The sequence below is a fragment of the Arvicanthis niloticus genome, chromosome 12 (genome assembly GCF_011762505.2).
Source record: "Arvicanthis niloticus isolate mArvNil1 chromosome 12, mArvNil1.pat.X, whole genome shotgun sequence".
NCBI lineage: Eukaryota > Metazoa > Chordata > Mammalia > Rodentia > Muridae > Arvicanthis > Arvicanthis niloticus.
In genome coordinates this window covers 79136171-79159250 of record NC_047669.1, presented here as the reverse complement: position 1 = coordinate 79159250, position 23080 = coordinate 79136171, and the positions used below count along the sequence as shown (strand labels likewise).

The 23080-nt window shown below is 47.4% G+C and overlaps 1 protein-coding gene across 1 annotated transcript; it reads left to right on the top strand.

The window, feature by feature from the left end:
* Positions 1-395: 395 nt before the first annotated feature.
* On the top strand, positions 396-22242 carry Ripk4 (receptor interacting serine/threonine kinase 4). Its single transcript, XM_034515832.2, has 8 exons — positions 396-651; positions 8240-8531; positions 11893-12041; positions 13922-13971; positions 15865-16023; positions 16760-16863; positions 17991-18255; positions 19943-22242. Exons 1-8 carry the CDS (start codon positions 470-472, stop codon positions 21100-21102), a joined length of 2361 nt encoding a protein of 786 aa, XP_034371723.1. The 5' UTR covers positions 396-469; the 3' UTR covers positions 21103-22242.
* The last annotated feature ends 838 nt before the right edge of the window (positions 22243-23080 follow it).

The following is a 23080-nucleotide window of genomic DNA, read 5'->3' as shown; positions in this document are numbered from 1 at the left end:
CACAGAATGTTCTGTTTCTCCACTAGTGCGGGGTACACGAACTGACCCAGACGAGAACATTGTGTAGGATTTAACGTTCGCAAACGAAGAGGTGCAAAACCGGGGAAACCTGAGCAAGCCCGGCAATCGAATCTAAAGTCCACGTCCCAGTTGGAGACTATACTTTGTTGTGTTTTGCAGAGTGGGAGTACTGTGAGAAGTGAAATAAGTACATACTACAGCTGCAATGAGAAGTTGGCCAGCCACATCGCACGCCTTAGGGAGCGCAGGGATTCCCTGAATCCCTGGAGGGTCCGCAATACCGGGCGCTAGACTCTCACCGGCTGCCGCTCCCTAGGGCGTCGGGGGCGGGCCCAGGGGACCGGCGGGGCGGGATGGGGCTAGCGTCGGAAGTGACGTCAACGGGCGGGGCGCGCACCTGAGCACCTGGGCGGTCACGATTGAGCCAGGCTGCGGCGATACGCACGCGATGGAGGGCGAGGGCCGGGGCCGGTGGGCTCTGGGGCTGCTGCGCACCTTCGATGCGGGCGAATTCGCAGGTTGGGAGAAGGTGGGCTCCGGCGGCTTCGGGCAGGTGTACAAGGTGCGCCACGTGCACTGGAAGACGTGGCTCGCGATCAAGTGCTCGCCCAGTCTGCACGTCGACGACAGGTCAGCTCCCGGGCGGGGCCGGGTGGGATGGGGGCTCCGCGTACCTGAGGCGAAGAGAGTTTGCGGCACTCAGGTCACCGGTCCCTCGCAGCTCCAGAGCTTCTGGGGTCCGGGGCGATGGCCTTGAGCCCAACGAGGTGCTTCGGGCTCGTCCAGGACCCACCAAACGCTGCGGTCCGCGTCGGGCTTAGAGAAATTGCTGTGTGGGCCTCTGCGCTTTGTGAACGAGTTAGATTCAGTTACACTTAGTAATTTTCGTCGGAGCACAAATTGGTGTAAGACCGTAATTATTTCGTTCGGAAGCACCGGCTAGGCTCGGGCGAGGCGTCCGCGGCGCACAGCCGCTTACAGGGCTCCCGGACCTGCTTGGGCCTGGGATCTGGTTCCGCCCACCGCTTTTTCTCCGCACACCTTCGTTTTCGGGGACTTAGGGTGGGAGCCGAGACCCAGGGGAACGTCTTTCTTTGACCCTGGACAGGTGGCCCCGGGCACCTTGGGCCTTTCTTTGTCCCTCCTAGCGTATTGTTCCAGCGTCAAGAAAGGACTCAGAGCGGTCCCGGTAAACTCTGTGGCGATGTAGTTTGTGAGTAAATTTGGAGGTGAGGTGCGAAGCAGTTCTTCAAAAGCATTTTCCCCAGATTTCACTGTTTACGTTGGGTAATGATAAATTACGTATGAGCCTCAGAACGGCAGATTTAAATGACTTAATCTTTAACTAAGCTGATATGGTAGTGGTGTTTGCATTTTACCCAGAGATACCTCTTAAACTCCATTGAGCTGTCTGGAGGACCAGCCTTAAGCCACTCTGTACTCCTTCGTTACTTTGGAGTGGTAACTACGCCTACCTGGGTGACAATAAGGAGGATAGTTTGAGAATGAGGCTTCAATCTTCTCCTTTTACGCCTCATCTCTAGCCTGGAGACTGTCTGAGCTATCGGGTGATTGTGTTTGCTTGCTTGCGTGCCTTTTGCTATCACCTAGTTTTTCTTAGAAATTGTGGCACAGTGGGAACTAGTGTCTAAAATCACTACCAGCTCACCATGCTGTGTAAACCCTCCTCAACTCTAATTCTGGGAACCCTTCAGGCCAAAAGGAGCACTAGCACTGTGGTTATTTTGGCGAAATCCTAACCATTTTTGAATAGCAGCCCACAGTTTTTCAAAGGTAAAAACCAAAACACCAACAAAACCTCTGTATGGGTGTTTCTTATGCCCTCAAAGACTTAATGGGATTGTTTCTAGGCAGAGTGAATGTTATTCACCATCAAATACTTGACAGAATTTGATTATTGGAGGGTAAATATGAACTACTTCAGGTGTGGTGTCCTTAGAGTCAATATATGGTACAGTCCTACAGTTCTTTTTGGGGGATGACCAGGTCGAAAAGGCAGGGTTTTTCCACTTGCAAGATCCTGTGTTGAACTGTTTGTCATTTAATTGCAAGGCCTTTCTTCCTTGCCTGAAGCAGGCAGGTGGTGGCATGTTAGCAGGCAGGTAGAGGTCAGCAGCACCCAGCAGGAAGTACTTGGCCACTGGGGGGGTCGGGACAGCCTTTTCTCTTTTGTATGTGAGATTGACTTCTTCCACCCAGGACAAGTTAATTGTTTAAGCTCCCTGGGTGTTAGGAAGTCTCTAAGTTCTGCGGCTTGGAAGTGCTTAGGAATCCTCTCTCGTTCTGCTGTGCCTGAGGGGCCTGTTGCCTTGCAGGCTAGCCAGGTTGCTTCTGAAGCTTGTAATAGCTGTAGAGGGAGGTTGACATTCTCTGGGCTGTTGTACTGTAGTCCTGCCTTGCCTGCCTTTGCAAGGCATTACCTGAAGTAGAAACAGAATTTTCCCAGGGGCTTTGTGTGCAGTCCCCGTCCCCCAGCCCCAGCCAGAGGACATGGAGTCTTATTTGCAGGATCTTAACCTCAGAGATAAGAGGATTTAATAAACATGGACTTGAAGGAATTTTTTAAAAATTATTTATTTATTTATTTATTTAGGTTTGAAAGAAAGCAACAGGGCCAACAAGCAGTCAGTCTTGGCAGCGGGGACACAAATGAAAAAAGAAAAAGTCCTGCTTTCTGAGAGGTCAGGCAGGAAGGCTCTGAAGGGAGGGACAAGTTTGTCTTTGCTACCTTGTAAATAAGCTGGATATGGTGGTGCATCCCTTTAATCTGAGCACTCAGGAAAAAAGAGGCATATATAGTTTGAGGCCAGCCTTGCCTACATAGTGAGTTCCAGGACTATCAAGACTATGTAGAACAGTGGTTCTCAACCTTCCTAATGCTGCGACCCTCTAATACAGTTCCTCATGTTGTGGTGACCTCCAACCATAAAATTATTTTGTTGCTACTTCATACCTGCAATTTTGCTACCGTTATGATTCATAATGTAAATATCTGATATATAGGATATCTGATATGTGGTCCCCAAAGGGGTCATAATCCGCAGATTCAGAACCATTGATGCAAAGAGACCTTGTCTTTTTTGTTGTTGTTTTAAAGCCATCCATATTTTGCCAGGAGGAAACAGCCTTCCCTCTGGGCCTCTTGGCAAAGCCCTGCTAAATTTACCTCTAAGGAGGGGTTGTTGTGGTACTGGAAGTAGGGTTCAAGGCTGAATGTGAGGGTGGGGTCTATCCATAATGACCTCCTGGCCAGCTAACAGCTACCTCTTCTGTGGACAGTTTGCTGCTGTCATTTATGGCCTTTGCTTTAGCCACAGCTATGGGCCAGTCCTATTTTCACTGGTCAGGCTGTTCACCCTTCAAGCTAGCTGGGGGTCTCTTGGCTCCCCAGCAGCTGCCCAGGCCCCATCCTTCTGCTTGTGTTCCTCCATTTCTGTTCAGGGAAGGTGGGACCTTATCAGGTCTGGGACACTTATAAGATTTGATTTTTTTTTTTTTTTTTTTTTTTTTTTTTTTTGCCAAGGTGGGGACACTTAGAGGACCTCGGCATAATTCACAAGTGACCTTCCCATTCAACTGATTTTTCTTCTTCCTGGGGCCAGGTGTCTTGGGAGGGTCCAGTTCCCTGGCCAGGGAGAGGGCTATCTTCCCTGGCTGGCTCTCACTTGGGGGATCATAAGTACAGGAGAGCAGGCCTGGCAATCTTAGAACAAAATGACCCAGGGGCCCTATGCCTCTCCCTGCTCCCAGCTAAGAGGAGCTCAGAAAAACAAAGTCTCTGGCACAGGGGCCCAAGAGCTGCTAATACAGAGTTGGGCCTCAGCTCGTTGAGACGAGCCCGAGCAAACCCTGGGTTTGTAACTACAAAGCTGACAATTGGACAAGCCTGATTCTTGTCAGTTTTAAAAATAGCAGTGTGGGAACCCCTCTGAGGCTCCTGGGAACTTAATTGGATTGGTGCGCAGGAGCCTAGCGGAGAGGCTGAAATACTCTTCTCCCAGCAATGTTTCACAGGTTCCCTGGCAGCTGTTGCTGAATCCCCCTGAACCCCGCCTCCTATTGCCTGCAGACATGAGGCTCATTCACAGCTGGTCTTAGGTTCTCTCTCATTTTTTTCAATATGTTCCCAGCTGGGAGGCAGACCTTCCAGAAATGATGGGTGTTAGCTACCCCTGACATTGCTCTGTACACCAGTTCCCTCCCTTGGTGGGAGACCAGACATGGTAGGTATAAATGGCCTGCAGGTGTGTGAATTATTGTAAATGCTTTTGAAAAGTATCTTAGGCGGTAATTTCAGTAATCAAGAAGCTGAGACAGGAGAATTGACATGAGTTCGAGTTCAAGGTCAGTCTGGGAAAAAAAAAGAAAGAAAGAAAGAAAGAAAGAAAGAAAGAAAGAAAGAAAGAAAGATGAAAAGAAAGAAAAAGAAAAGAAAAAGGAAACTTGGAGGGAAACAGGAGCCTTATAGCTTCATGGTTAGGGCCTTGCCTGGCATGTGCAAGGGGTTCTGGGCTCAGTAGCCAGCTATGCAAAAAGTAAAACAACAAAAAAAGTGTCTTTAGAAATTGTAACCCTAACTTTGTCTGTTGGAGCCCAGATTTTCTAAATGGAGCCCCAAAGCAGGCATGAGAGTAGGGCAGAAGTATCTTTTCCCTTCCTCCTCAGAGGCTGAGATACCATCCCTATTCCAGGGGCAAAGGAGATGAGAATGTAACTTCAGCCTTCCTGCACTGTGCAGAAGCAAAGATCAAGTTGTGTTTTAATTAACCTGAGTCAGTGGGTTCTGTGGCCCAGAAACATTGTTCGTTGTGAGCAGAAAGAACAAAATGGAACAGAATGGTGACCAGGAGCATGCCCTGGGCTTGCCACCTATGATCCTTGCCCCACCCAGGCATCCAGGCTAAGGACAAGATGGAAAATCATTCCAGATTTTAGAACAGTAATCAGAATTACAAGTGTACAGTTCTTTCTATGTTGTTATTAATTAACACTGATCAGAAATGTTGCTTATGAGGAAGATGTATTTTAAATGATAAGAACCAAAAACATAAAAAAAAAAAAAAATTGTGTATATTGGAGTCTTTCTGCCTCTCCCAGGCTGGGAGCTGGCTCAGTTTAGGTCCAGAGTGCAGGTGTTCCTGATTACACCTAAAGGCTGGAGCTTCGGGCCACAGGTTGCCCCAGGCTGCATGTATCCAAAGTATCAGGATGCTGTTGTGAGTGTTTAGTTCAGAGGAAATTAGATAACAAAGGCTTTGAAAGTTTTTTTCTGGATATCCTAGGATTCTGCCTCAGTGCTAGTCCCTTCTGCCTTGAGCTTTCTGGTTATGCAACCATGAAGATGACTGATGTTTGACCCAGGAAACAATGGCCAGTTTCCAATTAAGTGCCCTGTAGCATGTGTCCAGGGCAAGGGGTTGATGTCATGTGCTCCCTCCAGCCTGCTGTGCAGGGTGTGTAAATGTGCTGGGGTCAGCAGCCCTATAGCCTGTTCTTTTTAAATGAGGTTTGTGTTCTGGAAAGGAACTGGGGCACGGAGGGAGAATTTGTTGAATTTTGAGTGTTGGGAAGGGTAGAACTAGCCATTTTCTGCCAGCAAGGTTGCTGGGAGCAGGTACCAAGAGCTACCAGCCTAAGTTAGCTGTGTGTATTAAAACCGTTAGGCAAAAAATAGATTGGTTGGGTTGGCTGAGTAAAGGTGTCCAGAGAGTGGGACAGTGGCCCATGTTGTAGCCAGCCTGCAGACATGAGTTCCTTAGAATGGAGATGGGCAGATATACCTCCTCAGTTCACAGAGTTTAGGGACCCATCAACTGGGCAGAAAGGATACCCACATTGGAAGGTGCAAACTGACCACTTTATAGAAGAAAATGAACAGGGGGAAGCGGGGAGTGGGTGCTTCAAATTATAACTTTTATTCTTAACACAAAAGACTGAGCAGCAGCTGATGTGTATGGGGACTGAACAGGAAGGTCCTCAGCTCCTGCCTTTTCCTGGGGAGAAAGGAACCCAGTCCAAGAAATACTATCTTCTCCTTCAAGTACCAGCTTTATTTTGTTAATGCTTGACCTGGGCATCTAGCTCTTTACTGGCCTGTTTTTCAGATACTTGTGGAGTACAGGAACAGGGCTGGGATGCTTTGGGGTCTGTTGCCTGCCACTCCAGCAATAGGCTGGCTCAAAGTGTGTGCTCATGAGGACTAAGCTCTAGCTACATACAGGTAGGATTGGCACTGGTTGGCAAGGGGCTAAACTCTTCAGCCCTTAGAACTTGTGGCACTTTCACCTGCCAGACTATGATGCTTTTTGCTGTGATTTTGGTGCCCCTGTAGCTCTGCATGCCTGCCTTTGTCCTTGCATGAGGCCAGGGAAGCCTGGAAACCCTCCAGTTTCAGAGGAGGGTCAGGTTAGGAAGTGGCTTGTTAGCCCCATTTTGGGTCCTCCAGCATGTGCCTAATGATGTTCCAGCAGTCACTTTAGATCCAGAAGAGCTCTGCCTGCCTTCTGGGGAGGCACCAAGGCACCTCAGCCCACCAGGACTATGTGTGGACACCAAGGTTGCCCAGTTTACAGCTCCAAGGTCTCTCTAGGAGTGGTTCTAGAAGTTTCTTTTAAGGAGTTTTTCTATTACTAGAAAGCACATTTTGTAGCCCTGGCATGAGAACCTCTTCCTAGCCTTCTGAGTACCTTCTTGTGTGTATTTGGAGAGACGCTGACCTGGATCCTATGTAGCTCAGGCAACACCCTGTTGGGATGGGGCCTTTTACCTTGAGTGTACACTGAGACTTTTGACCCGTTGCTGGCACAGACCATTACGCAGTAATTGTCATCTGTACAAATACCATAGAGTTAACCTTTGACTGTAGCTGGTAAATGCAGCCCATGCTGCAGCTGTCTCTGCCACAGACTGAGCCTAAAAGTATGAGGAGACAGCCCCAGTGGAAGGTCATTGGCTAGGAAGTAGCAGGCTGTGGACAGCAACACCACAGCTTCTCTAGACATTAGGCACAGATACCTAGATATCTTCTAGGCAGATACCCAGAAGAACTAACATGAAGACTCCATAGACATTATTTTCAGGAGCAAACAGGAAGAACAGTTTGCTTTCTGTTGCTGTGTTAAAGTACTGACCAAAAGAAACTTGAGAAGAAAAGGTTTGTTTCATCTTAAAGGTTACAGACTGTTGTAAAGGAAAGTCTGGGAGGAACCTGGAGGCAGAAGCTGAAGGGGAGGCTATGGGGGAACACTGCTTCTAGCTTGCTCCCCATGGCTTACTCAGCCTGCATTCTTACGCAGTCCAGAGCCATCTGCCTCAATGGCCTTGGCCCCTTCTATACCAATCTTGGAGTAAGAAAACACCCCCACAGATTTGCCTACAGGCTAATATGACAGTACCATCTTCTCAATTGAGGTTTTTTTTCAGATGACTCCAGATATGTCAAGTTGTCAAAAACAACAATAACAAAAAAAAAAAAAAAAAAAAAAAAAAAAAAAAAAAAACCTAATCAGTACAAGGAGTCTTGTCCATAGCCATGAGGGTGGATTAGCAAGATATAGTGTATTCCTGCACCATTGCTAGGCCACACAAATAAACTTGGATGTGTGCAACAATATAAATAGGTTTTGAAAGCACCTTTTGGAGTAAGGCAGACATGGAAGAATGGTAGGGATGACTCTACTTATTTGGGGTACCAGGATTCAGAAATAGGAGAATGTGGATTCTGGTGGGTGATTAATGGATACTGTTTGTTGGGGATGATGACCATGTTCTGGGTGTAGATGATAGTGATGGTTACATATGAAATGCCTATGTTGTCCCCTTTGGGTAGAGACAACCACTGTGTAATCAGTAGGAAGTGTGACCAGCTATATGTAGCCCTTGCCCAACTCCTGCTATAGGCTCATTCAAGATTATATCCAGGAGTGACTGGGTTAGTGAAAGAGTTGGGATTAAACAGAGGTGAGAGTGAAGGTCCTTGGTTAGTTAACTAGCAGTTTTCCATCCAGACAAGGGACATGAAGGTATCTAGATAACTGCTAGGCTCTATCCTCACAGTGACCCCAGATGCAGAGACAGTTTATTTCTATGACAGTGAACTTTGTACACATGTACATTTATCACTGGTTGTATCCTGGCCAGTGGCTCTGTGTCCAGCTAGGTGACCACTGCATGCCCTCATATCTATGAATTTTTTCAGGGAACGCATGGAACTTCTGGAGGAAGCTAAGAAGATGGAGATGGCCAAGTTCCGCTACATTCTACCTGTGTATGGCATATGCCAGGAACCTGTTGGCTTGGTTATGGAGTACATGGAGACAGGATCCCTGGAGAAGCTGCTGGCCTCAGAGCCATTGCCTTGGGACCTGCGCTTCCGCATTGTGCATGAGACAGCTGTGGGTATGAATTTCCTGCATTGCATGTCTCCACCACTGCTGCACCTAGACCTGAAGCCAGCGAACATCCTGCTGGATGCCCACTACCATGTCAAGGTAGGGATAGCATGTGCCCTGGGGAGTGGGCAACCAGGATGCTGGATGCCTTAGGGAGGTTCTGTCTAGATGGTCTGGGGTTCTAGAATAGATCCTGAGAAAGGAAGTGATTGTTTCTAAAGAAGAGAACTTGAAGCCAGGACTTTTTTCACTGTAAGACCTACTAGATAACCTAGCTGGTCACACTTGATCTGAACATAATAGGTATCTGGAAGAGTGACCCCTGTAAACCCATGGGATTCTCCGCTATATCCTGGGATGTTAGGTTCTGAGCACCCTGAAACAGATCAGGGACTTAACGGTCCCAGGCTTATTGTCTTGAGAAATAACATCAGAAGTTGGATTGTGAACTGGTGAGACTTTGTGTCCTCTGATAATGGAAACTGTTTTTCTTCAGTGTACTGGGACTATGGAATAGATGCTGTATTCTAGACACAGGCTGTGAAGAGGACTTTTCATCTGTTTGACCTATGCCAGGAAGCTGTGGGCACTCACTGTGAGGCCTACAAGATTTGATTCTTTGTTTCTTTGGAAATTTATAAAATTGAGTGTGAAGAGTGATACAGGAAGCAAGTGTTGTGTGCCTAGATATAAGTATTGACAGTTTGCAATGGCTTTGTATGGCTTTGGACATGTTTTTCCTCTGAACACCTCTGCTTCAACACCAAGGGCAGCATCTGTCATGGACTTTCTCATATGATGTGTACATGGCCTTGGGGAGCCCAGGTTATAGGCCCACAGTATTGTTCACAACCTCCCTTCCTTTTGTGCAAGAAAGCAGATGGACCAAATGAGGGAGAGGGACAGAGGGCCCTAGAACAAACAGTATTCACACAAGGAACAATGTCCCCAGCCTGTGTCACTGAGATATGTCTGCTTGTATAACATTCCCAGACCCACCCTGCTGGCCTGACTTTTAGGAGGTTCATCCTGACACTCAGCTTGACTCAGCACACAGTAACCCGTGTGACTTGTAGACTCAGACTCAGCCACGCAGAGAAATTGATTTCCACTCTGTACAGTTGCTATGAGTTAGCCTTTACATCCTGAAAAGTGTGACAGTGTATCGCACAACTTGGTGTGAGCCAGCTCCAAGGTGGCTTCCAGAATCTTCTTGTGACCTGAGTTTCTCAGGTTCTTTTTCCTTGTGGCTGGGAGAACTTGGCTTCCACTCTTCCTGGGCAGAACAGGGCCTATGTGCTCAGAGGTTCATAAAATCATTGCTCTCATATATGAAACCTAAATCAGAAAAGGAAAATAATAACAAGCCCATACCCTGGGTCAGGGTCTCACCTCAGAGCAGAGGAGCAGTATAGTCACCTGAGGCTAGCCTTCATAGAGGGCAGGCTCTGCTTCTGTATGCAGCGGGCATGCAGGTACAAGGGAGAGTAGACTTGAGGTGGAAGGAAGCCCAGAAAAATCACACACAACTCTGGGCACTTGAGATGGGGTAGGGAAAGCAGCAGGCAGTACTGGGTGGAGGGTAGTGTATGAAGGCTCCTGTGTCTTTAAGAACTACTGAATGGGAGCTGACTACATCACATGTACCTTAACCAGGGATGCTGTGAGTATACACCCAGCACCACCTTGGGAGCCATGGGTCTGGTATAGTGTAAGTCACTCCACCTAGGGACACTGTAGAGTCCCTAGGTGCAGCCAATGTTTGATGTTTCATCTCCTCCTCTCCTGAGAGGTATGTTTGGGGGAGTTGTGGTGTGCTTCTGAGGGAACACAGTACTATCCTCTTCCAAGTGTTATCCTTGGGAGTGCAGAGCCAGGAGTTGGGACAAGGACACTACAACCACAGTTCTGTCACTTTGCTGAAAAGTGTAGTAAAGACACTTTACTTCTGGGTTGCTGTCTAGATGAGTGAGGGTTAGGGTTCGTGTACACACACACACACACACACACACACACACACACACCCTTTGGGAGTATAAAGTGATGTCCTGGTACCTAGTTTGTCACTAGCGGATTGTCTTTTTTAGGTCTGGGTGCTGACTGATCTAGGTGTTTTCTCAGACCTGGTACACAACAGGCACTTAATGCTTGTTCACTGAGGAAGTAAGGGCTGCCCTTGACAAAGTAGGGACTGGCATTCTCTTGCAGGCCATTGTCCCCTCAACCTAATGGCAGTTGTAATTCTTACAATGTCAGCTGAATGGCTGGGTTAGAAGCTGTGGAGCAATGATGAGAAGGTATTGTTCTATTAGCACAAAGGGATTTTGTCCCAAAGCTGAGATGCTGAGGTTACCCCCTCACCTGAGCCACCCTGAAAGAAGCTGCAAATGCTGCTATTGTGTGATGCCAGGCTATTACCAGAAAGCTAAAACAAAAAGCTAAAAACAAAAGTGTGCTTTTCCTGATTCAGCATTTATGACACTAGGCTGTGGGCTGCCTTCATGGGTATGGCCAGTCTAGAAACAAGAATCCTGACTCAGCCCATTTCCTGTTACTGCCAGGGCGTGGTTGAAGATGAGCCCAGGAGTGAATTAAAAGGGTTAAAACCACATCAGCCTTGAAGGAGACTAGAAAAGGGCCATTTATATGTGCACTGGACGGCTACTTGGTGCTGAATTGGGTCTTACGAATACACAGGGCTTCAAAGGGTCTGGTTTGCACCAGGCTGTGGTGGCATGGGCAGAAAAGGGGGACTCCCAGAGCTGCCTGCAGGCCTGAGTTGCAAGGATACCTTCACCAGTGGGGAACCTGCCTCCCCTGTGAACTCTGGAAGTATAGATGGGGGTCCTGACAGTGACTTCATCACCAAGGGAGGGGATACCATGTCTGAAGTAGACTAGTGAGCCCTTCCGGAAGGTGATGAGGCGTGTGTTTTGCTCACTCTAAAGCTCTCTGAAGGCGTGTTGCATTTAAAGGACCTGCTGGCACTTGTAGCTGCCCCAGCTGGAAGGTTGCATAACCGGACTGGCATAGATGATAGATGTCCTAGCCTGTCACGTGGCTCCCTTAGCCTGGAAGCTGAAGGCTGTTTTTCCCTTCCTTCATGCCGACTATGACCATTAGCTACCAGGGTGGATGTTATGTCTTACAGAAACGAGGCTGGCTGTCATTCTTTTTGAGTTCTTTCTCCAACTGAATTCCATTCTTTAAGCATGGTGTCTTTCTTCCCCATTCATCAAGTTTATAATGATGGTACATCCAGGCTCAGCCCTTCTGCATCCCTGTGCTTCCTGCCTGCTTAGAGACAGGGTGGTCTGAAACTCCGCCCTTCTGTTTGGGGGTGAGCCCCTAGAGCATGTGCTGCCCCTGCCCCCCATCTCACGTGCCAGATGGAGATATTACCACAGCTGCTTCTGCCTCCCTTTAAGGCTGACATGCCTCCTTTGGATTGCTCTTACAGATTTCTGACTTTGGGCTGGCCAAGTGCAATGGCATGTCCCACTCTCATGACCTCAGCATGGATGGCCTGTTTGGCACAATCGCCTACCTCCCTCCAGAGCGAATTCGTGAGAAGAGCCGGTTGTTTGATACCAAACACGATGTATACAGGTGTGTGATTTGTCACCATGTCCTATGGGCCAAGCTAAGAGCTCCAAGCATCACCGTTGCGTCCTGCCCTGAGCAGCAGTTTCCAGAAAGGCTCTGGGGTACCATTCAGCCTTGGGGTTTGATGCACGTGCAAATGGTGTGTGCCTGTTGGACTTGGGAATTTTAGCTGGTGGGTACCTGCTCTCCAGGTGCATTGAAAGAGTTTTCTCTCCTGTGAGTGATGCTGGCTGACAAACAGGCTATTCCTGGCTGGTGCTAAGCAGAAGTAGTTAGAAAAAGCAGTTGCTAGCCCAGTGCTTGGATATAATACAGCATTTTCATAAAACATGGGTTTTATTACTTGTCTGTCAGAAGAACCTGCTGCTTTAAATAGCAGAGCCATAGGTGTATGGGTTTGCAATCCTCAAAGCTCACACTCCTCTGAACACCAAAGTGAGCAACTCACTTTTTGGTCACTTGCCTCTGAAGGTGGGACACTGGTTCACATCCTAAGTCCCCAGTATATACACTGACAACTTGATAACTTGATTGCTCCATGGTATGGTTAAAGGGGAGATTTTTTTTTTTTTTTTTAAATTGTGGATAGGAGAGAGAACAGCCAGAGGCATCTGGAAGTACAGAGCAGAGAGAGAAAGTAGCAGTCTGAACATAGCCCACAAACTAGACCTGGCCAGAAGAGAAGCTGGAGTAGAGCAAAGAGAGAGTGTGGGAGAGAGAGAGGGAGGGAGGGAGGGAGTCAGAGAGGGAAGGAGGGAGGGAGGGAGGGAGGTAGAGAGAGGGAGGGAGGGAGAGAGAGAGAGAGAGAGAGAGAGAGAGAGAGAGAGCAAGCGCAAGCGCGAGAGCGAGAGCGAGACCATAGCATAGTGGCTGAGTCGAAAGAGCTGGACAAGTTTAGGGTAGAGGGGGAGTCAAGAAGAGGCAAGATGCCAGCACAGCTTTAAAATGTGTAGCAAGTACTTGTAGTGCTGAAGGAGCCTGGAGACCAGCATGAGCTTTGGTTTGCTAATAGGCACCACAGATAGCTAATTGTCCCTTCTGCTTAGTGATTAAAGAGGAACCTGCTTCTGGAGTTCTGGTTAATGCTGGCTTTTGTCTAACCATCAGCATTGGAGGAATGGAGTTCCCTTTGGATCTGACAACCGGAATTTGAGTACCTCAGAATTACCTCCCTTTCCTCCTCAGATTGTGAGGGTCCTATTCCAACAACCTTTTGGAAAAGAAAGGACCAGAGCAGCCAACTCTGTCTTTTGTCACCAGGCTCAGCTAACTGGTTTGACAGAAGCCAGTGTGCCAGTGTTGGGCCTTTTGAACAGTGAGTCCCACTGGGCATGGCCCTCTGGGGACTAGTCAGGGCTTGCAGAGTTTGGGGATAGTCCAGTACTTTGTTTATTTTAATGTTGGCTTTAACTTTTGAACCTACATTTTCCAGTTAATGAGTTAGGCTCAGTTTTCGTCCGTCCGTCTGTCTGTCTGTCTGTCTGTCTGTCTGTCTGTCTTTCTTTCTTTCTTTCTTTCTTTCTTTAAGATTGGGCCATTTTCAGTGTATCTAGAAAAATTTACTTACTTAAACATTTGTCTGCCAGTAGCTGAGAGGGTTTTGGGCTCAGCTTGTTGCTTCTTAGTACTTTCTACACTTTTTTTTTTTTTTTTTGTAGCTGCTCTCTGATGAAGCCTACCAGGGCCTCTTATAGGAATGTTTTAGATAGAACCTGACCTTGGATTTAAAGGATTGAAGCCAAGGCAGAGAAGAATAGGGGGCAAAAGTGCCCCTAGATGTCTGAGTACTTGTTCTGTGCCCCTGTGAGATGGCAGCTCAGAGCTTGGAAACTCTTATCAAAGCTGACGTTAGAGCACCAATTGATACCTAGTTTCTCTTTCAGCTTTGCCATTGTGATCTGGGGTGTGCTTACACAAAAGAAGCCATTTGCTGGTAAGTGGACCTGCATGAAGACAGTGGGCATGTGCTTGAACCTTCTCCACCCTTCCAATGCCTCTGGTTTGTACCTGGCTGGGCTAGGCTCCCTGAGGCTTCAGAGATGTGTGACCTGTCCTCAGGGAAGATGCCTTACACCCACCCTGCAAGTACATTGAAGGCCCATAGCCAGCTTTTTTCAGGAAGTTGAGAAAACACCTGCATGGTCTTTCTTCCTTATTTATCAAGTTTATATTGAAAGTACATCCAGGTTTGGCCTTCTGCTGTGTTCCTTACATAAGGACAATGTGAGACCATCAGACCATATGCAGCTTTATTCTTTGATGCTGCTTAGTGTTTTGTACTGTTAAAAGTCTATATAACAAGATACCCTTCCTTCACCTTCCTTCTTCCCTCCCTTTCAAAAGCAAATGGTATAAAACACACATGACAGAATCTATTGTGTTAATCACTCTAAACACACTGAGAATAACAGTAAAAACATTCATGTGGTTGGCCCCTTTCCAGAAGTTCTACCATATCAACTCAAGTTTATAAAACTTAAGTCATTTTTAGCTGCAATGGGAAGAGAAAAGTTTCTTTTCTTTTATGACATTTCTGGCTATTTACACTCTGGGGTATGACCAAAGATATTTGAAAATAGAAATCATGCTCAGTATATATGAGGCCCTGGGTTCAGTCTCCAGCACCAGACAGACAGATATCGTTAAGTCAGAGCCCTCAAATTGAGGCCCCATTGCTGGCTCTGTCACACACTCAAGCCAGGCATGGAAAAGGGCAAGGGTGGAGAAAAGATCTTCCAAGTACTGAAGGATTTAGGGGATTTGGGTAGCTTATTAAACATTCAGCAGAATGGTTTTATGTTTCTGCCCTGCCCTCCATTGTTTGTTCTTTTAAAAGATATATTAATTTTATGTGTATTTGTGCTTGCCTGAGAGATGTCTGTGTACTGCATGTGTACAGGAGTCTGTGGAGGTCAGAAGGGGGCATTGAATTCCCTAGAGTTAGAGATACAGGCAGTTTTGAGCTGCCATGTGGTTATTGGGAACTGAACTAGGATTGAGCCATCTCTCCAGTCTTTTCCCCCATTGCTTTTTCTTTTAACTGTGATCCCCACCATGGAGGTCCACATACTGAATCCTTTTCATCATGACAGCCTACCTGCTGGATGTGAAATTGCCTAATAGCAGTGACTCTTGAGTCAGGTGGTGTATCAGGGTTCTAGGCCCTCAGGTTTTGTTGCCTGCTAGCTACGGGAATCGGAAAGCAGAACTTCTCAGATACCATGCAGACCCCATCAAGCTTGCTTTGCCAGCAAAAAATCTTGTAGGTGTTCTCTTGACTCTCGCTGCATTTGGAAAGCTTGCTAGGTTTGGAAGGCTGGACTATCATGGATGTAACCTATAGATACTGAAGAGATAGGCATTGCACAAGACTTAACGGGAAAGTGAACAAAGCGTCAGTGTGGACCTGGCAGCCGATGTTGACTGTGGGCCAATTTTCCATACCTGCCAATAGGTGCCTGCTGCTCCTTAGGGTGTGCTTGGAATGCAAGGGTGGGGAAATGCCCATGGGAACCAGTGGCTGATAGGATGCCTAGTTTAAGATGAGCAGGTCACTCACTGAGAGTCCCTCTTGAGCCCTTCCTGATTAGGGTTGGTGATAATAATGGCAGAGTCTGTGCCCATGAGAACTGAGAAAAACAGAGAATGTTATGTCCTATAAGGATATGGATTAAAGAAAACTCCAGGTTTGGAAAGGGAAACTACCAGGTTTGATAGTGTCCTGGGTGATGTGCATGTCACAGCGTGTCCCCAGCACTTATTCATACATTTAAATGAGGAGCTGTCTCTTGCTCCTCAAAGTCTTGACGTCTGTTTCTCTTTGCAGATGAAAAGAACATCCTACACATCATGGTGAAAGTGGTGAAGGGCCACCGCCCAGAGCTGCCACCCGTCTGCAGACCCCGGCCACGTGCTTGTAGCAGCCTGATAGGGCTCATGCAGCGGTGCTGGCATGCAGACCCGCAGGTGCGGCCCACCTTCCAAGGTGAGTGCCCTTCCCTGTCTCATCACTGCTATGTGATGGCTTTTCCAGTGTCACAGGCTGTAGAGTTGATGACCAGGACAGGGTTGAGGGCCAAGCTCAGGTGGGGAACAATGTGTGCAGAGACAGGATGAAACAAACCCACCATTAACAGGTTGGCCCATCTCCTACTTTGGCTGCCCAACACTGAAGGTTGGGATGGGTTATTAGAACTAGATAGTCAGACCCAGTGTCCACCTATTCTCCTAGCAGGCTGCGTTTGCTTCCAGGAAGCTTAGAATCTTGGATTTCAAGTTCAAGTACAATGGTGTACATTTAGGCAGCTGGAGGTGATGAATAGTCTGTAATTTTCTTTCACTTCTTTTAGGGTTGTCCTCATGGACAGATGTACCTTTGGGATAAAAAAGTAAACCTGATAGAGTTGCCTTTCACATGAATCTGGGGAGACATGAGTAGATGGGGCTCACCTGCCAGCCCTGATAGCTTTAACCCTTTGTGTCTGGCAGGTTACTAAGAAAGACCTGTTTTGATTCTGATGAGGCCTTGCAGGTGGTTGCCCAGACACTCAGGATGGTGGGTGGGTTGTCTTCTAGTGATGCCTGGGGATTTTCTCTACAAACTGACATGGTATTGAGCATGTCCTCTGCTGGTCAAGATTAGGGCATCACTGCTTCTGTCCCCATAGAATTATGTAGGAGTTGTATCTAAATGACAGCCCTTTTTGTTTTCTCTCTAAAAGAAATTACCTCTGAAACCGAAGACCTTTGTGAAAAACCTGACGAGGAAGTGAAAGACCTGGCTCATGAGCCAGGTGAAAAAAGTTCTTCAGAGCCCAAGAGTGAGGTAAGCGTCTCTAGCAGGCATCTTCAGGGTTCCAATTTGTGGTGAGATTTTTCTAATCCAACATCTTTTCTGAAAATTCCTCCCCATTTCCTCCTGAGCCTGTCCTACATCTCCTTCCAGAAGTAAAGGTCCCATGGGGATCCCCCATCTGCTTAGCACACTGGAGATTAATAAGTGTAGGTAGAACCATGAAGGGCAGATGGCTCCCATCCTCCTGGGCTCCTGGTAGGTGGGGCTTGAGGATCCGAGCACAGTCTGCTCTTAAATGGTTTATATTACAAGTGTATGTGGTTACTCAGAAGCTATGAGAAGCTCCAAAGGCCAGTGCTAGCAATAATGATTGATTGAAGCAGAGAACTCCATTATAAAGGTTGGCAGTGGTGGTGATGGTTTCTCTGGCATTGAACAGCTTCTCAAGTAGAACAGCTATGGGACAGGTGAGAATTGGGGACAAAGATTCTCCTGACAGCAGTAAAGGGACAGAACCTACCTCTGATATGCTTGAAGCCAGCAAGTAGACATGACTTAGTGCACAGGTGGCAAGCACAGTAAGGCAGTGGTTCCCAAAGGGAGGAGGGCTCAGAAAGAGTGAGCAATCCTCAGACTTAGTTACTAGAAATCTGCTTTTCTTGAAGCAGTCCCCCAGTGCCCTTGATCTCATAGCCCCAAGCATAGATCAAGTGCCCTTGATCTCATAGCCCCAATCCCCAAGCCAAACTGACATACCTGAGAAGTCTGAAGCTTTGTCAGAACAAGGGAGAGCCCCAGCCTAACTACTTTCCTTTCTTGTTGGGCTGCCTGTCTTGGGTAGACCGGATCTGGACTGTTCTCTCACCGATTACCCATGGACTGCCTGTGGCCTAGACAGTGCCCCTGAGTAGGTGGCAGCATCATGTAGTAGTTAGACTTTACCATTTTTGTCAAGTTGTTATTCTTACAGTGTCTTTCTGCCAGGCAAGTCCATGAGGTGTCTTTGCAGCCCTGAGTCTCAGGGCTTCTTGATGCTATCTGATGGTAGTACATAGCTATGGGACCTCTATCTGATAGTTTCTGGTCCCCCTGTCTTGTTCTCTGTGCTCTGACATGGAGGAGCAGAGTCCTCACTACTACCCTTTCCATCTTTGCAGACCAGGCCAGAGTCCTCACGCCTCAAGCGTGCCTCTGCTCCCCCCTTTGATAATGACTGCAGTCTCTCCGAATTGCTGTCACAATTGGACTCTGGGATCTCCCAGACTCTTGAAGGCCCTGAGGAGCTCAGCCGAAGTTCCTCTGAATGCAAGCTCCCATCATCCAGCAGTGGCAAGAGGCTCTCAGGGGTGTCCTCAGTGGACTCAGCCTTTTCCTCCAGAGGATCGCTGTCACTGTCATTTGAGCGGGAAGCTTCAACAGGCGGTGAGTGTCCGTGAGCACTGGTGAGCTTGCACAGAGCTCTCTTGTGAGTTGTATTAGAGTCTGAGCAGCTACTGTGCCGAGGTCTCTTGCCCTGGTAATTCTTGTCTTCTTTCTGTTTTCTTTAATGAGTTTTTGGTGTCATCTTCATAGTTTGCTCAGAACACAGATCCAGAAATTCCTACATCAGTAGTGTGATTCTGTTGGGTGTCTTAACGTAAGAGGAAGATAAGCCACATAATCTGGCCTAGTTAGCCCTGGGACAGAGGTTGGCCTAAGTCTGCAACCTGGAAAGCCAAGTCCTATCCAGTGAAACTAGTGAAACCTGGAGACTTGACTTTTGCCAGTCTTATGCCTCATACTCAGACACTTCCAGATAACCCCTACCCCAAGCTTTTCTGTTTATGGATACACTTACTATAGGCTTGCATCAAGCTGAGTTGACTGTCCTATGAGGTGCTGACACCTGGAGTTCTATGGCTCCTCTGTAAAACACAGACATTTCAATTTGGGCTGTAGCATGAGGGAGGCCAAGTGCAGTTGACTGTGAAGACTTGAGGTCTTACTAGTTTGCAAGGATTTTTCCAGTAGAATGTTGGGTTAAAGAGCATTGAAGGTTAAGGAGATGCCTTGCAAAGATAGGTAGAGAGGACTGTGCTTGATTCTAGCCAAGCAGTGGACAACAAAGTCAAAAAGGACAGTCAGAGCTAAGTTAACAGCAGTCTCAGAAATATCACTGCCATGGGGAAATGTGTTCTAAAATCTTCTCTTCAGACTTAACCCTCTCTAGTGATGCCTTGTCCTCATGCCTAAGAGATGACCACCACCCTATAAGAATGTAGTGTTTAAGCCAGTCATGGTGGTGTATGTCTTTAATCCAAGCACCTGGGAGGCAGAAACAGGGGCATCTCTGTGAGTTTGAGGTCAGCCTGATCTATAAAGCAGGTTCCAGGGCATCCAAGTCTACATAGAGAGACCCTGTTTCAAAACAACAAAGGGAAAAAAAGAATACAGTATTTAAACACCAGGCAGAGTCTGTCTCCTTAGTACCACCCAGACCTCCACTGCTCTGTAGAAACAGCCTAGAAAATTTTCTGCCTGCAGGGGAAAAGTATTTATTGGAATCAGGATTTCCAATAATGCAGTGGGTTTTCAGGTTCTATAGAAGTTCCATTGTGAATACAGAGCAGTGTGTTCTGAGAAATCTAGTTTTGAGAATCACTTCAGAAACACCCCATGTGATATCCCCATAACAGGGGGTACCACTTTGAGTCTGTGCTCCTCAAAGTTCGAGGAACTGGTTCTATAGGCCAGTAGAAGCCCCAGGAATAGTGTTTTGCAGGTTTAAGTCTTTGGGCAGGTTGTGTTTTCTGGCTTTCCTTTCTGGTGCACCTCTTTTTAAATATGAGTGTCAGCAATTCTGCTGATGCTGGAGGAGGGCTTTCCCAACCCTGGAAAAGCTAGAGTGGTTTTATTCTGCAAATCAACAGAGGAACACTTTGGAGATATCAACTACACTACTCAAGGTAGATGCTTAAACACCTGTAAATAAAGGATGTATCCTGAATGTCCTTGTTCAGAGTCCCTAGAGATGTGGTCCACCTGACCTCAGCCCCCAAGCCTTAGAAGCCCAGATTCTATAGTGGTTGCCTCACTCTGATCTCTGACATTGTCTCTCCTCTCCCTGCAGATCTGGGCCCCACAGACATCCAGAAGAAGAAGCTAGTGGATGCCATCAAATCAGGGGACACCAGCAGGCTGATGAAGATCCTACAGCCCCAAGATGTGGACTTGGTTCTGGACAACAGTGCCAGTCTTCTGCACCTGGCTGTGGAGGCTGGACAGGAGGAGTGTGTCAAATGGCTGCTTCTTAACAATGCCAACCCCAACCTGACCAACAGGAAGGGCTCGACACCACTTCACATGGCTGTGGAGCGGAAGGGGCGCGGAATTGTGGAGCTACTGCTGGCCCGGAAGATCAGTGTCAATGCCAAGGATGAGGACCAGTGGACCGCCCTGCACTTTGCAGCCCAGAATGGGGATGAGGCCAGCACAAGGCTGCTACTAGAGAAGAATGCTTCTGTCAATGAGGTAGACTTCGAGGGCCGAACACCCATGCATGTAGCCTGCCAGCATGGACAGGAGAACATTGTGCGCACCCTGCTCCGCCGTGGTGTGGATGTGGGCCTGCAGGGAAAGGATGCCTGGTTGCCTCTGCACTATGCTGCCTGGCAGGGCCACCTGCCCATTGTTAAGCTGCTAGCCAAGCAGCCTGGAGTGAGTGTGAATGCTCAGACACTAGATGGTAGGACACCCCTGCACCTGGCTGCTCAGAGGGGGCACTACCGTGTGGCTCGCATCCTTATTGACTTGTGCTCTGACATTAACATCTGCAGCCTACAGGCACAGACACCTCTGCATGTTGCCGCAGAGACTGGACACACCAGTACTGCCAGGCTACTCTTGCATCGCGGTGCAGGCAAAGAGGCTTTGACCTCAGAGGGCTATACTGCCCTACACCTGGCAGCCCGGAATGGACACCTGGCTACTGTCAAGCTGCTCATAGAGGAGAAGGCTGATGTACTGGCTCGGGGGCCCCTGAATCAGACAGCCCTGCACCTGGCTGCTGCCCGTGGACACACAGAGGTGGTGGAGGAGCTGGTCAGTGCTGACCTCATTGACCTGTCTGATGAGCAGGGCCTCAGTGCACTGCACCTCGCTGCTCAGGGCAGGCATTCACAGACTGTGGAGACACTGCTCAAACACGGAGCACACATCAACTTGCAGAGTCTCAAGTTCCAAGGAGGCCAGAGCTCTGCTGCCACACTGCTCCGACGCAGCAAGACATAGCTTGCCACCACAGAACCAGGGCTACGTGTCGGCTTCTGGTCCCTTTGTTTTCTCATGGGGACAGAATGGTCCTGGGACACTGCTCACCCTGTTGGTGGCCTGCCCACACACTGACCAAGCAGAGGCTAATGGACAAGGCAATAGTAGCTGTGTTGGGGCAGAGGCTACCACCAGCTACTGACCTGTAGTCAAAGGGTCTGATGTCAGATGGGGCTAGGTTAGTGTCATGTCACTGTGGTATTGATTGGATGCTGATGCAGGCCTTTTACGACAAAGCCTATACAAGAATGCCCCCTCTGTTCCAGAGTAAGCTACTTCTGCTTACTTGGAGCATAGCATCTTCAGTAGAGATATGGGAAGGGCAGTGTCCTTTTTCTTCTCATTGCAATGGGCAGAGTATCTGTCTGGAGGCATAGTGGGTTCTTACACATGAGTGATAAGGTAGCTCTGCTTGAAACCTGTGAGGATCTGGCTGTTGGAGCCTAGAAAGGGAATGATTATAAAACCACAGGGCTGGTCTTAACACTGAACAGCCTTACCATCATGAAACCGCTGTTTGTTTTGGTTTTGTTTGTTTGTTTTTGTTTTAAGTTTTGATGTCTAGGTCACCGCGCCTCTTCCCTCACATTCCCTGCTGAGTTCTCACCTAAAAACGTCAGAGCCATATATATAAAAGTTACAGGAAAATTCTTTGTAAATGGGTTTTATATTAAAAATTGTTTAGTCAACAATTCGCTCTTTCAGGTTCTTTTGGGGAAGTGATGGTTTGTGCCAAGGGCTTTGCTGACTTGCCCTGCAGTGACTCCTGCTGTGTTCCAGCACAGTAGATGAATGTGGCTAGAGGTGGCCACTGGAGATGGTCGTACTCTGAGGAGTCAGATTTGACAGCCTTTTGTTGTACCTTCCCCATTTGTGTTCTGAACATTGTCACCATAGAGGTGACCTGCAGAGAATGTTATTAATGTACTGTGTACTTTGACATGAATCATGGACAGGATACTTTTTCATGACAGGAAGTAGTGGAGCTGGCTATGTTTTAATATGCCTCAATTTGTCTTCACTGTCTCCTGCTCTTGTGTAAAACACAGAGACCATAGGAGATCTGTTTTATGTCAATAAAGGACTTGCCTACTTTTGGAATTCACAGACTTTTATTTCGTATCAATAAGCTCTAATTATCTGCTTCTTAAAACCCAGAGGTCTGGGACAGTAACATGGGGTTTGGAGATGTCTCCAATGATATAGCACAGTGCCTGGGAGATTTGGGAAACAGAAGGATGGCCCATGGTCTTTTTTGGACGTACCTGATCTGGTGGGGAGGAGCTCCTAGCATCAATGTTTGCAGTTTTTTAAAATTATTTACTATTCTCATGTTAATTTTATATCTGAAGTACTTTCAGATTGTATCAATTACAATTTCACATTGACTCTGGGTCTCTCATTCAGTTAAATATAATTGTCCTCATTTTCCTGACTATCCTTTTCTTAGCCACTGCCTTTCCATCCAGCTGTCCCTCAGCCCACTATCACCACTATACCCAGCCTTCCAACTACCCACTTGTCTACTCAACTGTCAATCCTCTTCACCCATCCACCCACCCTCCACTTGTCTGCCTTCCTCTCTGACTACCTACCCTCAGAGAAGCTTGCAGACAGTATGCTCAGTTACTTTTCAGTCCTTCAGTATTTCCTCAAAACCAAGGACTTTAATTTTCTTTTTTTTAAATCTTACTAATAGTATTTTATGTCATAATTTATTAAATATATGTGCATGTTGGGAAACAGATAGTATGATAACCCCTACATAATTTCAGTTAAGCAAGCTGGAAGAAGTTACTCTCGAATGAGAAACTACATTAATTCAGTAAGATTATCCTTGAACTCCATGCCACTTGATAATTCTACATTACCTTTGAAAGCTGTTTGTTCTTTGAATCCCAATGCATATTCACATGAAATGTGCATAATGCATAATTCT

What these genes read in the sequence shown, in the direction of transcription:
- Ripk4 (XM_034515832.2), top strand. Translation starts at nt 470, where the DNA reads ATGGAGGGCGAGGGCCGGGGCCGGTGGGCTCTGGGGCTGCTGCGCACC. An exon ending in ATGCCCACTACCATGTCAAG is followed by an intron (nt 8,532 to 11,892) that starts GTAGGGATAGCA and finishes TTGCTCTTACAG; the next exon opens with ATTTCTGACTTTGGGCTGGC. An exon ending in GGTGCGGCCCACCTTCCAAG is followed by an intron (nt 16,024 to 16,759) that starts GTGAGTGCCCTT and finishes TCTCTCTAAAAG; the next exon opens with AAATTACCTCTGAAACCGAA.